Source organism: Seriola dumerili, unplaced genomic scaffold, assembly GCF_002260705.1.
Source record: "Seriola dumerili isolate Sdu_G_001 unplaced genomic scaffold, Sdu_1.0 BDQW01000468.1, whole genome shotgun sequence".
Taxonomy (NCBI): Eukaryota; Metazoa; Chordata; class Actinopteri; order Carangiformes; family Carangidae; genus Seriola; species Seriola dumerili.
The window spans coordinates 472,370-490,123 of NW_019174723.1; the positions used below are offsets into that span (position 1 = coordinate 472,370).

Consider the following 17,754-nt stretch of genomic DNA (forward strand, 5'->3'; position numbering starts at 1 on the left):
TGCCTCACTCATTGTTCTGTTGTTTCAATACAATTGTTATACTTACCTCAAGTCTTTCTCCATATATATATAATATATATATATATATATATATATAATATATATATTATATTATATAATATATATACTATATATATATATATATATATATATATGATTATTATGTAACATTCTAAGTTCATATCATAGTTTCTTGTTTGGGGGGGGGCGCCCTCTAACAACTAGAACAAACAGTGATTCATGAGTCTCTGACAGCTGTTGTGAATATTTAATAGAAGAACTATTTTATTAGAAGAGACCAACATTACAGTGTGTGCAAGAGAGCAAGACAGAGAGCGAGAGACAGAGAGAGAAAGAAAGGGGCTAGAGCTGCAGTTTGTGATCTAGCATTACTGAGACACTTCCTCCTGCAGTACGCCTCACAGAGCTGAGAAGATTTTTAACAACATGTATCATTAACCAGCAGTTTTAGTCATGAAAGTTCAGTGTTTTATAAACCAGGATACATTGTACATGCTTGATGCAAACAAGTACTGCACAGCCCATTAAAAACCAAATAAATGGTTAAAAGTTGTTTTTTTTCCTGAGTTTTGTTAGACTGAGCCTTTAGTCCATGGTTGCAAAATTTCATTATTTTTCAGCCGATAAGTTGAAATCACTAAACACCTGTATTCTAAGAGACTATAGATCTATTGGGAGGGAATTACAGTATTTCTAAAATACATAAAATAGTTGAAATTTAGTCACTTTGTCACCACAGTAGAGTTTTGTAAAAAAAAATATAAAAATTAAAAGTACCACGATGTGTGTAAAATTTCTTGCCATCTATAGCTAAAAATGTGTTCTACTTGTTTCCAAACACTGTCTACATACAGTAAATTAAGTTTGAAACATGGTGAAATACCTTTTACAAATTGAAGTACAGCAGAATTTGTGCAAAAAAAAAATACTGTTATCAAATTTTAACAATTAAGAAAAGCTGTGAGCTTGCAGTTCTGTAAGCATGCACAGTACATGTAAAACATACTTTAATAAACAGCATGCACTTTAATTAAAATTTTTAAAAAAAGCATAATAAAAAAGTCTAATATTCAACACAAACCAACCAATGAATGCAAAGGAGTAAGGATCAAATAAATGCTTAACCTTATTGTTACAAACAGCTGGTTAAAATGCAAGATATATATAAAAAAAAAAACACATAAAAAATGATGATGCCTTTTAGTGAAAAAGCTTAGTGTGCTAGAATTACAGCAGAGGGAGTATTCCTCTTGTCCTCTCCTGGGTTTCCTCCTGTTTTTCTCCTTTTCTCCATGGTCCCTTACTCTTCCGGTGTTTGCCCTGGACCTGCCAGCAGCATCTCAGAAATATCGCACTTACTTCCACAGCTTCCCATCAAAGTCTGAAGGACGAGGTGGGAGAGGGACATCGTATCAATAAAACATACTATTTCTTATCTCAAGCTACACTGCGACTGTAACTGACTGACTGTTGGAAGCGTGTTTACTATTTAACTGAAGAATGTCGGCTCACCCTTATTGCAGTCTTTGGTCATATCTCTCTCTTTCAGTAGGTTGTTTTTGTACTCTGTGGATTGTAGCAGACACAAGGGTTATGAGAGAGGAAAATACATTTTATTTTATACAGGTAGGTCATGTGTGTTTACTGCACCTGAATTCAGAGATTCTTGGTTACAGGTCCTCAGCTCTGTGCACTCTAATGACATTTCTCCTCCACTGTACACACTTCCTCTGCACAAAATGAACACGGTTTTGGTTAAAATTGGATTTAATTTATAGAAAAAATCGTATTCAATTTACAATATAGCAATGTCTTACCGTTCATATCTCCGCACCTCATACTCCAGCCCTTAAAAAAAAATTGAACACACAATCTCAAACACATGCCCATGAAATGTGACCCTTACACTAACAACCATAATGAATATGCCGTTTTATAATTATAAAGTGCAAGCAAGTTGTCAGATACAAGCCAAGAACTAGGTGATTTATGGGATGCACACACACACAAACAAACACACATACACAATACCTCTCTTTTTGCGTCGTCGTGTCAGCACAATGACAGCGACAACGATGAACGCCAGCAGTAAGAAAGTTGCCAGGAAGTAGCCCAAATGCTGCACAAAATAACTTCGATGCTCGGGGAGGATGACGTTCACCACTCGTGGACTCTCCACCTCCTCAGTCCCTAAAGGCAGAAAATTGAAACAATCAAACAACACCTACCAACACTAAATATTCCACATCGTAAATAACAAGCGATCTCAAGAAACACTCAAATACAGTAACAATGGGATGTACTGTGGAGAGGTCATATTTTAACATGGATATATTGGTTTGCTACAGTGGATTAATATAATGGCAATAAACATGGATCAAACTGAAATGCATTTCCACATAACTAAACATTTTCATTCCCCACGAGGCTTCCTCTTTTTCATTTGAGTTCTGAAGCCAGAGACAGAAGGAGGGAGGGCAGGAGTTAAATGTCAAAATGCCGTTTGGCAATAATGACTTCCAGACCTGATGTCATGCAGCTGTTATTTTTTCTCTCTCTCTTCACAGAAAAACACAGGCTGACCAGAGAAGAGGAGGAGAAGTGTGAGGAACGAGACAAATTCTGTAATGTGGTTTGTCTGAGTGTCTGTATTAGTTTTCCATTTAGGACTTTTGCCGTCATCTCGCAAACACAGAAGTCTAGTTTCTGCATGCATGGAAAATAAATCTGTGACACTTTCAGCAGAACTCATCAGCAAACTCAAAAAAAAAGTCTGACAGGCCAGTCAGAGTAAATATCTGAGTTCACTGCAGGCAGCACCCAGACCCAGACTGTTTGTGTACATTTTCTAGATACTTGACAATACTTATTTAAAAAAATGACAAATACAGAAAATACATACTGAGATACTTGGAGATGCAAAACCATATCAGTTTCAAACTGCTCTATATGTCCACTATAATCACAGTGAACTGTACCACGGCTACTTTTGCAGAATAACCACTCGATGCATGTTTACAGAGCTGTTGCTGTTATAGTCTTTCAGCGTCTCCCTGAATTCAAAAGCAGCCTAATCACAGAAGCCAGATCACAGGAAAATTCCCAATCTTTTCCTCTTGAATATTTACTCTCTGGTCTCTGATTAAGCAGTTAAGCTGGACACTACTACAATCAAACACTATTGAGGGAGAACATGCAATGGAGCATCTCTGACTATGCTTTCAAATCCAGCCAATCATGAAAAAATAAATAAATAAGTAAATAAATAAATAAATAAATAAACCTAACCCCCTTCCTAAATGAGAACTTGGTTGGTAATCATTGCCTGTCATTGTTTAATGTACCTAATATGCATGAAACTGCAAAGACAGGTCCAAGGTGATTGTGTCTAGAGCTCAACCGGAGCTGCAGCCATGTTGTCCCAGCAGTAGCCCATTTCCATTTTCTTGACAGATCTGACAAGTGTGCACATGTAAACGGTTATTTCACTTATGCCGCACAGAGGTTAAACTGTCTTTTTTTTCCCTGCGGGATATGCATCATTTGCAAGTCAATGAACTTCGGGAATGCATCTTCGTTCTCAAAGATAAAGATTTCTGTTGAACTGCTGACAGCTCACAAAACGCCTCCCTGACGGTGACAAAGAAACAATGTCGTATTCGTTCTTGCTGTAAATAATTATGGCAATCGGGTGGAAAGCTCTCGTGTCATTTGTAATTTCAAGATGATCGCTGGCGCCTGTGTGAGCACAAACGACTTGGTCTTAATCTAACAGACAAGATCAGCGGTGTGCAAAGGAGAAGTGAATTCCTACCTGCCATCGATCCATATGTGCATTTCTTTACAACACACTTTAAACGGTTATTAAATGGGCTGTCATTTCTTTAAAGGGGGAGGAGGATCTATAGTCTAACACATACCTTCTTCCCTCCCCCTTACTTTGCTCTTTCATGCCACAGCTGCTCCAGATGTTGAACAGATGTATCAGACTTCCTTTGACTGCTGGTAAACAGGCCTCAACCAGAGGCTGATACACATCAGCAGTAGAAACAGAGCAGAAACTGAGAGCAAAGAAGGATAAACAAAACCCGAGATACAGTCTAACCAGTCTAGACAAGTGGTTGGGTCTTTTTGAAAATGGGGTCAAATGGAGGAAATAACAAGATATATCCACTGCCTGAATTAGTGGCTGCTGGAGCCCACTCCTCTGCTCAGTGTAGTTAAAATGTCTCCAGCTGTAAATGAAAAAAAAAAGAAAAAAAGTCGGCCAGGAAAATGAGACCACTTCCGCTGCAGCCAATTTAAAGCTGTTTACTGTAGACAGCATCTCAAGTTGGAGCTGCACATAGATGAATCCAAAAAACCCTGCTTCTCAATTTGCAATGTGAATTTACAGTCAACGTCAACAGTCTCTTTCTTTCTTTCTTTCTTGCTTTCTTTCTTTCTTTCTTGGTTAGCTCCCACATTCCTTCTACCTCCTCCCTAACTCTTCAGCTCAAACACAAAAACAGAGAGGACTGAGAAAGAACTGGCAAGAAGAGGAACTGATTTAACTGACCAACTATGCCTATAAATATAACAAAAAAGAAAAAACCCAGGAGCAGTGTTCTCACTTCATGCACAATCCTGCCAGGAAACCATATGGGGAAAAACATTTACCCTTACTAGCGTCTGGAAAAACAAAGTTCTGGTGGTGTCTGTTGTTGTTTTTAATTCTGTGTGGCTTACTTGGTTCTGGCTCATCATTCTGGAAAATTCTGGGTGCTGTTGTGGGCGCAGATGGAAGCGGAGGTCCCACAGTGAGCCTGAAGATGCGTCTCTCATGCAGACCGCAGTAGTGGTGGTGCAAGTGGCAGGAGTACAGGCCCTTGTTGACGGGCTTCAAGTCAGAGACGGACAGTGAGAAGTCCCCTAATGTAAAAGCGTCCTCAGCCACGCTCATCTTGCTCTGGGCAAAGAGAGGTCCATAATCCCGGCGCTCTCCAGAGGCATAGAGGTCCACTAGCCGGTCAGCCCTATCAGGACGCACTCCAGGGGCCTGGAAGTCCCAGTGAGCCACCTGCTGCTGGTCCTCCTGGAGACCCTCTCTCCACAGAGGGCGCCGGTTTACGCAGGGCAATACCACTGAGCTGCCCAGTAAGACCACGAATACAGTCTTCTCTCCATCCCAGTAACGTTTCTCTTTCCGAGCTGGAAACATAAGAGTGTGAAATACATTGCCGTCAATGGTATGTGATACATCACGACTAATAGAATAACTTTGGGCAGTACAATTAGGAGGCCTCACCTGACTTAGTGACATTGAGCTGGATTTGAATGGATTGATGAATCTGGCAGTAATGATGGTGGAGATTACAAGTGTAAACTCCTTTGTCAGTCATGACCACATCTGAAAAGGAAAAACATCCAAACCAATGTGATGAAATGAATGAATGATGAAATGATGAAATTATAAATCCAAGGGTGAAATGTGGGTGGTGATTCTGGAGAATAATAAAAGTCTCACTGTTGATGATGAGGGAGAAGTTGCCATCATTGAAAGCAGAGTCTGGGATGGAAATGCGTCCTTTGTTGTATCCATTGTAGACCCTCTCGCGGGCTCCAGGGGACATATCCAGGATTCGCTCTACAGAATACTCGGGGCTGCTGCGGACCAAGTCCCAGTGCACCACTCTCTGGCGGTCCTTCAGTCTGTCCTGGGTCCACACCATGCGAGGGCTATGGCAGGGCAGAACGGCCTTAGACCCTGCAGGGAGGGTGATGTTCTTCGCCTCCACTACCACACCAAGACTGGTGCTGCTGCCCTGGCCCCATGCTGACACAAATAAATAACCACATGTGCTCAGAAGATCAATGTAGAAATGACATCACAAAAGCATAAGTTACAATACATTCAGTCATCATTAAGGCAGCGCTAAGAGAAATAAAAATGTATTACCTCCTGGCATGAAGAGCACAGCAACAACTGAAACAGAAAAAAACAATGATAAGCCAGCAAAAATGGCTGAAGTGGGTGGAAAGTTTCAATATGACCTGGACTGACCCAACCAGTGAAAGATTAGAGACATTTCAGAGTTGGACTAGAGGTGGGTTCAGTGAGAGGACTGTTTACAGTAACAGAAAACTGAAGAAACAAGGACATGGTCCACACAGGACATCAAAAGCAGAAAAAACATACACAGTATCAAAAATATTCTCTGGAAATATATTTTGTTTGCTGTTTTCTCACTCTAGAGATAGGAAATTTTCCTGCACAGCATTTGCTATTTCTAATGCATTTTTCCCACAGTGCTATTTCATAGTCTGTTTACTGAAAGGCCAGCGGAGACGCACACAGCCAAAGCATACAGAGACTCTATTCATCCTGGCTGCTGCTGGCTTGTTGCAAGGCCATGATCCTGAGGGGATGAAGAACCGGGCTGCTATTCAGCTCACTTCAGTCACACTACCTGGTGTCAAAAGTCCAGGAACATGACCAGACACCTGTATTTTTACTGCACTGGTAATGGGAACAGTGAGCTACAGAGGCCAGAGGTGCAGATCCTTCAGTGTGGTGTTATTTTTTAATGTACTGAATGTGTGGATATATTGAGAACAATAAAAATCTTATAGCAGTAATATCTTACAGATTTGAAAATGCCATGATTAATTAACACTTTTCAAATCCCAGGTTACAAAATGTGTCACACAAGGCATCAACAAATGATAAAATCACTAAAGATAAGAGATAAAAACCAAATCCAATATAATCCAGCAATGTAAGCTAAAGGAAATAAAATGATAAAAAAAAAAAAATTCAAGTAAAATATTTAAACAACAAAACTAAACAGAAATCGAGATGTGCTCTCTGGTAAAAGTATGTTTATGTTTCAAGGAGGGTCTTAAAAGATGTTGCTGTCTCAGCTGTCCTCAGGCAGGTCATTCCAGAGCATCGTGGCCCTGACTGTAAATACTCTGCACCCTCAAGTTCTGAGCCAGGCCTCTGAGACAGCTAAGAGACCTGTGCCTGACGATCTCAAACTATCCACAGGCTCATGTGGTTCTATGTAAGAGGTCTAAGCATACAAAGATATGAGGCCATGAAAAGCATTAAAAGTAATTAATGAGATCTTAGAATCAATTCTAAAACATACTAGGAGCCAGTGTAAGTAAAACACTATATCCTAAATGTAGCAAAGCACATTTACCCAAATACAAATCTGAGAATTTCTATTTTATGCCATTTTTACTTAGTTCACATGCAGCGGAATATATCACTTCTTTCTTTTCCGGTTACACTTGATAGCTACAGTTTCTTGGCATATTAAGATTTTTCTTACAAAACACATGATGGGTTTATAAAGTATGATGTATTGTTATAGACGAATCTAACTGACAGCTCTGTATATAAAGTAGTAAAATTAGCTCCACCTTGGCCAACAAAAACAGTAAAAAAATGCTACAGTGCCTATTTTATCACTGACACTGATGGCCTAACATCCAAGAGCAAGCTGCACAAAATGTGTTTGATGCAGGTTGTAAGACCTTCCATCCAGCTGTTTTCCTCATCATGACTGCACATGTTTGATTCACTTTTGATTCACTTGGTGTGAACACAGGCAGGAGACGCACGCAGAGAGGTTTCATTTCACCACGTTTAAATAATAATTCACTGGAGAGCTGCTACTGTGTTTTTATGCAGTGATTTGTACCCCGCAGCGCATGCAGTGATTTCTTAAGTATGCACCGGTATATAATAACACTACAAGCTGAGAGAAATGATTTCAGCACACTGGCATCATAGAGGAGGCCTCATGCTGGAAAACTTTAGTGGGTTTTCTATTGAAGGGTATAAACTTTCCTGCAGAAGGTAAAACAAAGTGTCCCAGCCCCTGTAATTTTCTCTCATCTCCCCTCCAGACACACACAGGCTGCTGGTGACTCACACTAAAGACTTAACAATGTGCTATCGAATTACCAGCGATAATAACAGACATTTAGCAAATGACCTGCAAAATCACCGTTGTCATTTGTAACCCCAGGAGTCACACGGAGAATCACTTAACAGAGTGCCATCCCCAAGGTAAAACAAAAGAAGGTTTTATATGAACGATTCAAACGTAAAGCATGAGTTTACTCAGCGTAATTTCAGTGATTCATGGGTGTTGTGGGTGTGTGAAGTTTACTCACAGCTCCGTCACAGGATGAGAATAAATCAAATAAATCTGTCCAGTTGCAGACTCAGCTAAACATACAAAGATACATTCAGAGGTCCGGAGAGTCTGTTGGCCGTCCTGTATGTACACTGTGGTGTTAGTAAATGGCAGCTGAGATTTTCAGGTACTTTTAGTTATTCATGTGTACACATAAAGTCATCATAAGTATATATTATACCATTATACAGTGGTAGAAAGTAACTACGTAATTTACACAATTTGTGTGCTTGTACTTACATGAATATTTCCATTTTATCCTACTTTATACATCTAACCCACTTATGTGACAGTTACAGTTACTATTTACTTTTCAGATTAAGACTAAACATACAAAAAACATGATACCCTCAAAAAATAAAACACATTGTTGAAGATTAAACCAGTGACCAATTACAAAAGTGCATTGTCTGCTTGGGACCCCTTGTCAGCTATGAGTTGTTAGCACTTCCACCAAAGACTGGTTTCCTCTTTAAACATCTCAGATTGTTTCTTTTAAATAACTCTTCGAGGCACAATGAGGTGAAGTGACCTAATATCTCACAAAAAAAGCAAAGATTAGAGACAAGTCAAAAAAATGAAAACAAACTGAATTTTGTTTTTCTGCTTTTCTTCCCATTATTTATCTCCTGACCAAACAGATTTATCTCACTCACTGGAGGGCCCAGTCCCTGGGCTGGGAATTTGAATTCAGAACATTTAGGGGTGATAGACCTTTTTTTTTCTTTTTTTCTCATGCTTTATGTTTGTTTGATGATGGCTTGATGTGGCAGCTGTAAAGACAACTCCATAACAAGATACTGGGAGCAGTGTGTGTGGGAACCAGCTTCTATGAAATCTATTCTGCTGAACACAGTGGGCTCAACAAGTCCAGAAATTGTCCAAAACACAAACATGTTACTTTACTGTGACCTTGTTATGTTTTGCCTCCAATGAGTAGATACATGTCTATGATCTTATTTTTCTTCAAAACAACAGTTTTCCTCTTTTCCATGCCACGTTGTTGTTGCCCGTTAATTAAGACAGAGCCCATCATAAACATGGTTGGAGTGGTAATCCCCCTCCTCCACGTCGTCCGGACTCAAAGCAGCCCACTCGTGGTGAAACACTCATTACTGACACATATAATGACTGGCTGCTGGATTGTGCTGACTCCTCTACTCAGACCGCAGTTAACTAGAAACACATTGGGCTGAAGCCATAAAAAAATCCCACATACACACTGTACCCCATGTCAACAGGCCGGGGCAAGTCAAAGCCGCGAAGCGATCGCTGTCTGCACTGATTCGTTTCACTTGCAAGTCCATGTAGGCCTATCTTATATCTTATCCATGCTCCGAATATTTCAGAGTGAAAGTTGTCGAAAAAAAATAAACACTGCAATCTTGAGCCACAGTACTTACACAGGAAATAGAGTTTAAAATTAGGATGGATGGATAGATGGATGGATGGATATTTAGATAGATAGATAGATAGATAGATAGATAGATAGATAGATAGATAGATAGATAGATAGATAGATAGATAGATAGATAGATAGATAGATAGATAGAGCAGTCAAAGTAAAAAGTGTACCAATACAATATAAACAATGACAATAATAATAATACTACTACTAATAATAATAATAATAAAACAACAGTATGTGGACGGTTGGATCAACAGTTAATAGATACCATACAAAGAAATAAACAAATAGAAAATGATTTTCGATTAGCTCATCATGCAGACTCTTACTGTGTCAATAATACATGAACAAATAAAAGCATAAATATTACAGAAACAAAAAAGGAACAGGACTCCTGGTTTTAACAATTAACAATGGTACTGCAACTAAAACCAACTAAAAAAATAAACAATATTGTTGGGTCAACATTAAAGCTTACATTGCAGACATTCGTATCAAGTAGCCTAATACTGAATTCAAGTGAAGAGAAAATATTTGCAGCAGAGCAGAACAGAGACCTGGACAGTCTTCGGCTTTTGTTCCCGACGGGTAACTCTAACCTGGATCCAATTATGGCACAAAGAAAGTTTCCTCAAGTTATTTTTCTCTGTTAAAAGCAAGATGAATAGAAAACTTACTCTGGAGGAGAATCATATCGAGGTGCATCTTTTTTCACAGTGCTGACAGCCGAGGTGGAAGCCTGTCACAGGCGGTGTGCGCATCAATTGATAAAAGACAAAATGCCTCAAGTTCACCGAGCGGCAGCTCAGCTGTATTTTGTTGTAATGCTGCCGTGCAGAGGCTTCACACGCTCCGCCTCCGCCAGACGATGAAATCCAACACCTTCGCTGTTGCTCTCTTCACGACAAACATGTAGTGATAAAACAATAACAAACGCACATATAGATACATACGCAAACTGCCCCGAGCAATCAATCGTTTAAATAAACAGTTTTGCACCGGTCGCCGTCAAAACTCAAAACATAGGACTTAACTTTCCATCGATCACACATTAGGGGTCTTACAGTAGGATTCAAGATGCGAGACAACTGCGAAACAAGATAGCCAGAAGACATCACACTGTACATTTGTTTACATTATTTTTTCTGCGTAATACACAAGGTAAAACAGGTTTATATATAACAGTCGAGAAACTTTAAGCTTTAAATTGCTTTAAATTGTAAACCATAAGGATTCTGGAAAGTCCCCCCCCCCCGTTTTGATTTTAGAAAGTCTGGTTTCTTGATTAAAGTCCTCAGAGGAAATTATTTTACTGTGTGGCCTATTAAGAGATTTTATTGTGCCAGCTTAATTTATCTAAAATGCTGACTTACATTTCAATGCTCTTATTGTTCTAGTTGTGCTATAAAAATGACCCCTGACAGTGATAATTTCAGGGTGAATTCACCTTTTTTCAGACTTTGCACAATACTGCCATCCACAGTGAGAACAGGATAAAGGTCAGGTGTTCTATTGTACTACTATCAGGCTAAAAGAATACCAAAAGAAAACTACAGCACACCATGCTTTGGGTTTGACAGAGAAAATCTTTATTAGATTATGTACACTTTGTTAAAAATAATAGTACATACCATCCTCATACAGAATATGTCCTCATCAGTGACACATGCTTCAGTTACACAGAGAGTAGGCTGACTGTTTTAACTGCAGTGTGTGAAGTGTGTTGTGCAGAGCCATCCAGTGGGTGGGATGCGACACAATCTCGAACCACTGTCAGTGTTTCTCACTGCCTTCTGTTTCCATGTTGTTTAATGAAGATCTTAGGTGTACTCCATCCCTCTGGAGCCTTCTTCAGTCCAGCTTTTGTCCAAATCCTCTTCAGATCATCTTCAAATTTTCTCTGTACAGGATAAAGATGTAATTAGGTCAAATTCTAGACAAAATGAACATCTTTTGTAGTTTAGTCTTGACTTTATTTCTGGTAATATATATATATATATATCTCAACTACACTGAGCAAAACAATTAAACAACAACAAGTTAAATACTAGCACCATTAGTGTAAATTTTCTTATCACACATCATAATGATATTAAGTATGACCAGATCCTTATTTGACAAAAGAATCCTTTTAGAGAAAGCTCTCACCTGCTTCTTCTTCCCCCTGCCCTCCAGCACTCTTTTTCTCAAAAATTTAATCCGTTTTTGCAGCTTCTTATATTTATGCCGGTTCATCTTCCGCCGTCTGATCTTCAGAACATTCTTACATCTAAGGGGCGTTGCTGAGCCCTTCTCATCCTCCAAAACAGGGTCAGAGATGGGTGGCAGCACCTTCTCTTCCAGAAGCTCTACGTCCTCCTGCGGCTGAGCGGACTCCAGCAGCGCAGGAAGGGAGTAGCGCAGGGAGAGCCAGCTCTCCAGAGGACTTACTGACAGTTTACGTGGCACAAGAGCCTCGTCCAGTTCGGGCTCAAGCTGCATCCATCGAGGAGGAGATCTGTTGTCTGCTGCTGTTGAGTAGTTTCTCTGTTTCTGTCTCAGTGAAAAGCAGTAAGCAGGAACAATCGGCTGCACACATCCATTCAGAATGTCCCCATGGGGTTGAAGTGCAGCTGGGTATTAAGAAAAAAATAAATCACGTAATTTGGAGTTATATTACTTACTTAGGTAGTTCCAGTTCAGAAAGACAGACAGCCAGACAGATATTTGTTCATACTTACAGGTTGCTCTACGTAATAGACTGAGACGAGGCACAACCTTTGAGGTAAACATCGTTAATGATCATCCAAATAAAATCATCAGGAATGGGCTGAGTGGTCACTTGTTCTGTGGGTATGAGCAAAGTACTGTGTGTTAGTCTTATGAGTCTCTTGAATTATTTTCATTATCAATTAATCTGACAGTTATTCTCTCAATTACTCGATTAATGGTTTAGTCTATATAATGTCAGAAAATGATACAAAATGCATTAACAGGCATTAAGGGCTGAAACAGACCATTTTCATTATCAACTGTCCATCACAATTTCCTCAAGCACAAGTTGACAACATTAAATGTGCTTTTTTTGTGCAACCAAAACCCCAAAATTTTCAGTTTACTATTATGTTAGACCATGAACAAACAAGACAACAAAATCTCACATTTGAGGAACCTGGAAAGTTGAAACCTGTTGGTTAATAAAGTTGGTCTTTATACTGCAAGTGTTTAAACCTCTACAGAAATGTTTTTGCTCGACAAAACTGTTAAATGATTCAATGATTATGAACATAGTTGGCAATTTATATTATTTCAAACAAATAATTGACTATATGACTAATCGTTGCAGCTTCCTAAGTCTAGCAAACCGTCTTTTGCTGAGGAAGACTGTGAGGTGTGATTGAAAGCTAGGTAGAAAGTTAGTTAGACAATAAGTCAAGATTTTTCTGTCCAACTACTGTTTCCAAAGTGTAGAAACTTTACAGTTTGTGTTTTGACTGACCAAGCAATCCAAAACCCAAAGCTGTTTCATTTATTATTCAAAAACGCGACAGAGAAAAACAGGTAATCCCTTCATTAGAGAAGATGAAACTACACCATGGTTGGAATTTTAAACTAATACATTACTTAAACGATTAATCAATTATCACATTTGTTTTTAGGACTGACTTAATTGACTACTCGTTGCTGCTCTAAATTAGTAGATTAATAGATTAGTAAATTAACAGAAAATGTAAATGGTTAACCCTCTAAATCAGGCTGGATTCTAGCTTCTAAATTCTGAGGATATCGATTTCTCGATTTTACAATATTGAAAAATTTAATATCTTCGGGGTTTAGACTGTTGGTCGAACAAAAGAAGAAAGCTGAAGCGTCGCCTCCAGCTCTGAGAAACTGCCAAAGGACTTTTTTCATTGTAAAAATACGTTAATGATCTTGACTGTCAATTGCAGTTTAATGTCCATCTTCGGGATTAAGTTATCTGATATCTATGGCAACTGATGTCCTTAGCAACAGTGAAGCCATGAAATGCACAGACGTTACCGAGAGAATGTAAATGGATCAATATTAACATGAACAATCAAGTAATAATTAGATGTCATACAGCATTGTAGTGCTTCGGTTGTTGCTAATGTTAGCTAGTAATTTAGCTTCGCTTTGAACGTGAAAGTCAAGAGATTATCACTAATAAATCAAAAATAAGAATGTTTCTGCTACCTACTGTCTGACAACACAAACACAATAAATGTACTCATTTTAAAAACGATATTATATTACCTGTTACTACTGTGACCGGGGTTTTCGTCTTCAATGTGACTTCAGAAGCCCAGCTCCGGCAGGTGCAACCGGAATTCAGTACGCTTCCTGTTTCTCAGAGAGAAGAAAGGTTCCGCAAGAGCAGATACATAAAACTTGGAGAAGATTTTATAAACTAATAAGGCTTTTAAATAACAACAATAATAATGATGGCAATTACTGAGGTTCTGTGCTCAGCAACATATAGTTCATAAATTGAAAGCTTAAATGACTCCACTGGAGGGCACTAACAATCTAAGTTGAGAGTTAAGTGGCAATGGTAGGTGTGAAATGAACCATGAAATCCATGAAATACACCATCAGTTTGATTCGGGCAATGTTTGCACCTTCTGTTTGCCTGAATACTGCTCAGCAATGAAATATAAATGTAGGATAAACTGTATAGATGACCTTTGAGAGAACATAACACAAATACATGAATACACAAACAAGACTTTTTTATGTTGCAGCCTTATGCTAAAATTAAAAGAAATATATTTAAAAATATTTTTCCCTCATCAATCTACACTCAATACCCCTAATGACAAAGTGAAGACAGATTTTTAGAAATTTTTGCATATTCACTAAAAAGGAAAAACTGAAATGTCACATTGATATAAGTATTCAGACCATAGATTCAGACCCTTTATATGACACTTGAAATTTAGGTCAAGTTTTGTACACTTGTAAAGTTTTGTGGATCATTGGGAAACTCCCAGAGTTTCCCAATGATCCGCACACAGGATCTCGGGCGCTCAGCCAAAGTGACCAGCGGGTTCTTGGTCACCTCTCTTACCCCTCTTTGCCCCCCCCCCAGATGTTCCAAGTGTCTCCCATTTAAGAATTATAGAGGCCAATGTGCTCTTGGGAACATGTAATGCGGCAGAAACTTTTTGTAGTATTCCCAAGATCAATGCCTCTACACAATCCAGTCCCTTAGCTCTTCAGACAGTTCCTTCCACCTCATGCCTTGGTTTTTACTCTGAATATGTTTTTCTTCCATGTGGCACAGTTCTATAACCAGGGAAGCCTCCACTTTTAGATTGCTCTAGTTTTACATACTTGTGGGCAGCCACATCAAATCATTTATTCATGGGGCTTTCTCTCTTAGCTTTCATTAAGACGGTGGGAAATGGAACATCTACAGTATGTAAGCATGTCACAGCAGGGATTTTCACTATGTGGGATTCAGCATATTGTGTTAGTGTGCAAAAATCATGAAATACTGACAAAAATAGATTAAAGGGTGATGTTCGGCAAGAGATGATGAGACCAATAGAATTTAAAGTTGTCAGAGCATTTATTTACAATAAAAACAACAACAACAAAACATTCATTTCATTGTAAATCCTGCTGGCAGTTAAACATTTGCTTCATAATCTATACTTACATCATCAGTTTGTGATGATAAGGCAACTGAAATGATCAGCAGGATGTACTGTGAGATCTTCCCTTTTACAGAACAGTCTGAATAGCTTTTAAAATAATTTTTATTCTACAAAACTCTCTCAAAATAATATTTAAATTTAAGTGTATGAGAAAAAAACAACAACAATAAATTTTTATCTTGGCAGTTATTTTGAGGTGTTGGTCAATCCCATCTTAAACAAATGGCCTATACATTATACACTATGTACTCCAACTTAATATCTATTTACAAAATCAGTAGTTGTATTTTGCAGTTATTTTCTAACTAGCAAATAAATATTCACTGTTTTATTATAGTTGCATTGCAAATGTACTGCACTGAAAGAGATCTGACCCCTGAAAAACACAGAGCTTTACAGATGACAACATTATAATTTACTCCAAAGCAACACATACAGAGTAAGTATATGACAGGTTACTGGATGGAGTCACTATAGAGGTACGGTATAACATATGCCATAAATGCCACTTCAATAGGAACCAAACCAATAAATAAAAACATATATCAGAGGGAAAAAAAGCAACTCCGAACATAATGTAGAGACTGGTCTCCACAGCAGCAAACACGACAGACAAAGCAGTTAAATCAGTCATTGGATGGATATATCCATATATTAGCAGACTGTACAGACAGTGTTGGTGCATTGCACCACCATTTTTTTGAAAGAAACTAGTGTTCTTAAAAGGAATTCTGAATATATTAGTTTTAATCTCTATCTAATACTGCCGTCCCATTATTGGCTGCAGAACATGTGAGTCAAAGAAGTGAGGTAAAATAATTTGGAGGAACAAAGAGATTGCATGTTTACGTTTTAAGGCCATTTCATTTCATTTATGAAACATTGCTATCTTTCCTGTGACTTGTGATGTTCAGTTTGAAATCTAATGTTACGGAGATTAGAGTGGTAGAGGAAAGGGTACAACTGTTTTGCTGCAGCTATACAGTCCTTGTGTTTGGATTTTACCCAGGAAATAATCACATTTAAGAGCATCCAACAGAATAAATCTATATCACATTGGATATTTTGTTAGAAAATACTCATCTCTGATGCTGAATATTTGGTATTACGTATACATTAGAGATCTTTATTGAGCCAAAACCTTTGTTGATTTGGTAAATCCATCCAGACAATGATCTTCTTCTGTGTTGCAGCAAACGTCCTTCTCACAGTCTCAACACAGAGATCAGTGGCACTATATTTACCCTGTATAGCCAGCACACTTAGGCTTTAACAAGACAAACTAAACCCAAGTCTTACAAATAAAATTATTACATTTGTAGATAAAAATGTGTGCTTTTGAAACAAAGATAGGTAAAAAAAAAACAAACAAACAAACAAAAAACAACAAAATACAACCAGGCAACAGATGTGTGAACAGGCAAAGAAAAGAGTGGAAGGAAACAACACTGTGCAAAAGCTGGCCCCTCCTTGTGCGTCATCCTCTCCAGTGTCCTCCAGGTTTCTGGACTTCTGCATTCTGCCCCTCAGTGAGCAGCAGGCTGGCCAGGCTCCACCTGCATCTTCTCTTCTTTCTCATCTTCCTCAGCTTTCTCCCTCGCATCACTGGTCATGGCGAACGCCTGCACTTGTCTCACCTCCCAGAAGGATTGTGACTTATGGGAATGCTTTGGGAATAAGAGAGACATCTGGTAAAAAAAACCTCTTGACACAGATTACGGTGTCAGAATGCAGTCTATTCATATATTCATTTTGCCAAAACATCATACATATTCCTCAGCAATCACAACAATTCTTTTGATTCAAACAATTACACAGAAAACACCTAAATATACAGTGTATGTGCACAAGCAGCATTTGGTTTGGTATCAGTTAACTGTCTCTGGTCCATTTGTCCATTGTTTAAATCCATGGCATTAGAGACCATGACAAGGTATTGAGGGAAGTCTAACCTGAAGATGGAGATCCAGGATACAACCAGGTGTGTGGAGCTAACAGTTCTGCACACAGAGATGCACAAAGAGCAATAAAAAACAGACAGAGCAGAACTAAACATCAGCAACAGCACACAAAAAGCATTACAACAGCACAGGGCAGTAAAGCAGAGATTGTACTGTTACACAGCGTCAGTGCAGCACATCATCAGAGTGTGTACTTGGTCAGTTTTTTCAATGCCAGGGTTAATTGAGCATTAAGGGGGAAAAAAAAACATGCACGGCAACCAAGGAGATTTGGAGGCATCTGATAATTAAGAAGTCTGGATTTCTGTGTTACTTTGGGTTTGACTCACCGATGAGGACTGATGATCGTGAGGTCGTTCCAGTTTGATACGGATGTCTGTCCCCTTTCCTCTTTCGGGTTTACCAGGCCCTGAAGGATAGGTCACAACTGTGTGATTCTGTATACATCCATCAAAATAAGAAACATGCTGCACAACTCTTCTCCAGTAACTTACATCACGCTTTGTTCAGCT

General features: G+C 38.7%; 3 protein-coding genes across 15 annotated transcripts in view; all 3 read right to left on the reverse strand.

The window, feature by feature from the left end:
• Positions 1-263: 263 nt before the first annotated feature.
• LOC111235022 (matrix remodeling-associated protein 8-like) lies at positions 264-10,421 on the reverse strand. Its single transcript, XM_022763307.1, has 10 exons — positions 10,299-10,421; positions 5,960-5,986; positions 5,528-5,836; positions 5,309-5,410; positions 4,750-5,211; positions 2,053-2,211; positions 1,839-1,869; positions 1,672-1,751; positions 1,534-1,587; positions 264-1,402 (listed from the first exon to the last, which is right to left on the reverse strand). Exons 1-10 carry the CDS (start codon positions 10,324-10,326, stop codon positions 1,377-1,379), a joined length of 1,278 nt encoding a protein of 425 aa, XP_022619028.1. The 5' UTR covers positions 10,327-10,421; the 3' UTR covers positions 264-1,376.
• A 766-nt stretch (positions 10,422-11,187) lies between these two features.
• aurkaip1 (aurora kinase A interacting protein 1) lies at positions 11,188-13,963 on the reverse strand. Its single transcript, XM_022763388.1, has 4 exons — positions 13,876-13,963; positions 12,342-12,447; positions 11,770-12,233; positions 11,188-11,521 (listed from the first exon to the last, which is right to left on the reverse strand). Exons 2-4 carry the CDS (start codon positions 12,391-12,393, stop codon positions 11,405-11,407), a joined length of 633 nt encoding a protein of 210 aa, XP_022619109.1. The 5' UTR covers positions 12,394-12,447; positions 13,876-13,963; the 3' UTR covers positions 11,188-11,404.
• A 1,226-nt stretch (positions 13,964-15,189) lies between these two features.
• rap1gap (RAP1 GTPase activating protein) overlaps positions 15,190-17,754 on the reverse strand; it is a 43,635-nt gene continuing 41,070 nt past the window's right edge. For 12 of the 13 annotated variants that reach the window (XM_022763278.1, XM_022763283.1, XM_022763282.1 and 9 more), the window contains 2 exons: positions 17,572-17,651; positions 15,190-16,948 (listed from right to left, as the gene is read on the reverse strand). In XM_022763278.1, coding sequence (XP_022618999.1) covers positions 16,808-16,948; positions 17,572-17,651 — 221 coding nt within the window. In that variant the 3' untranslated portion in view covers positions 15,190-16,807. Of the gene's footprint in view, positions 16,949-17,233; positions 17,282-17,571; positions 17,652-17,754 lie in introns of all 13 variants that reach the window. The other variant, XM_022763281.1, reaches the window with a different exon arrangement.

Bases quoted from the DNA above. Each gene is read 5' to 3' on its own strand.
- LOC111235022 (XM_022763307.1), bottom strand. From the start codon at position 10,326: ATGCACCTCGATATGATTCTCCTCCAGA. The intron at 2,212-4,749 runs GTAAGCCACACA...TTCTGCCTTTAG, and splicing joins GAATGATGAGCCAGAACCAA to GGACTGAGGAGGTGGAGAGT. The intron at 1,588-1,671 runs GTGCAGTAAACA...TACAATCCACAG, and splicing joins CCAAGAATCTCTGAATTCAG to AGTACAAAAACAACCTACTG.
- aurkaip1 (XM_022763388.1), bottom strand. From the start codon at position 12,393: ATGTTTACCTCAAAGGTTGTGCCTCGTCTCAGTCTATTACGTAGAGCA. The intron at 12,234-12,341 runs GTAAGTATGAAC...CTTAATACCCAG, and splicing joins TCTATTACGTAGAGCAACCT to CTGCACTTCAACCCCATGGG. The intron at 11,522-11,769 runs GTGAGAGCTTTC...TATCCTGTACAG, and splicing joins GCAGGGGGAAGAAGAAGCAG to AGAAAATTTGAAGATGATCT.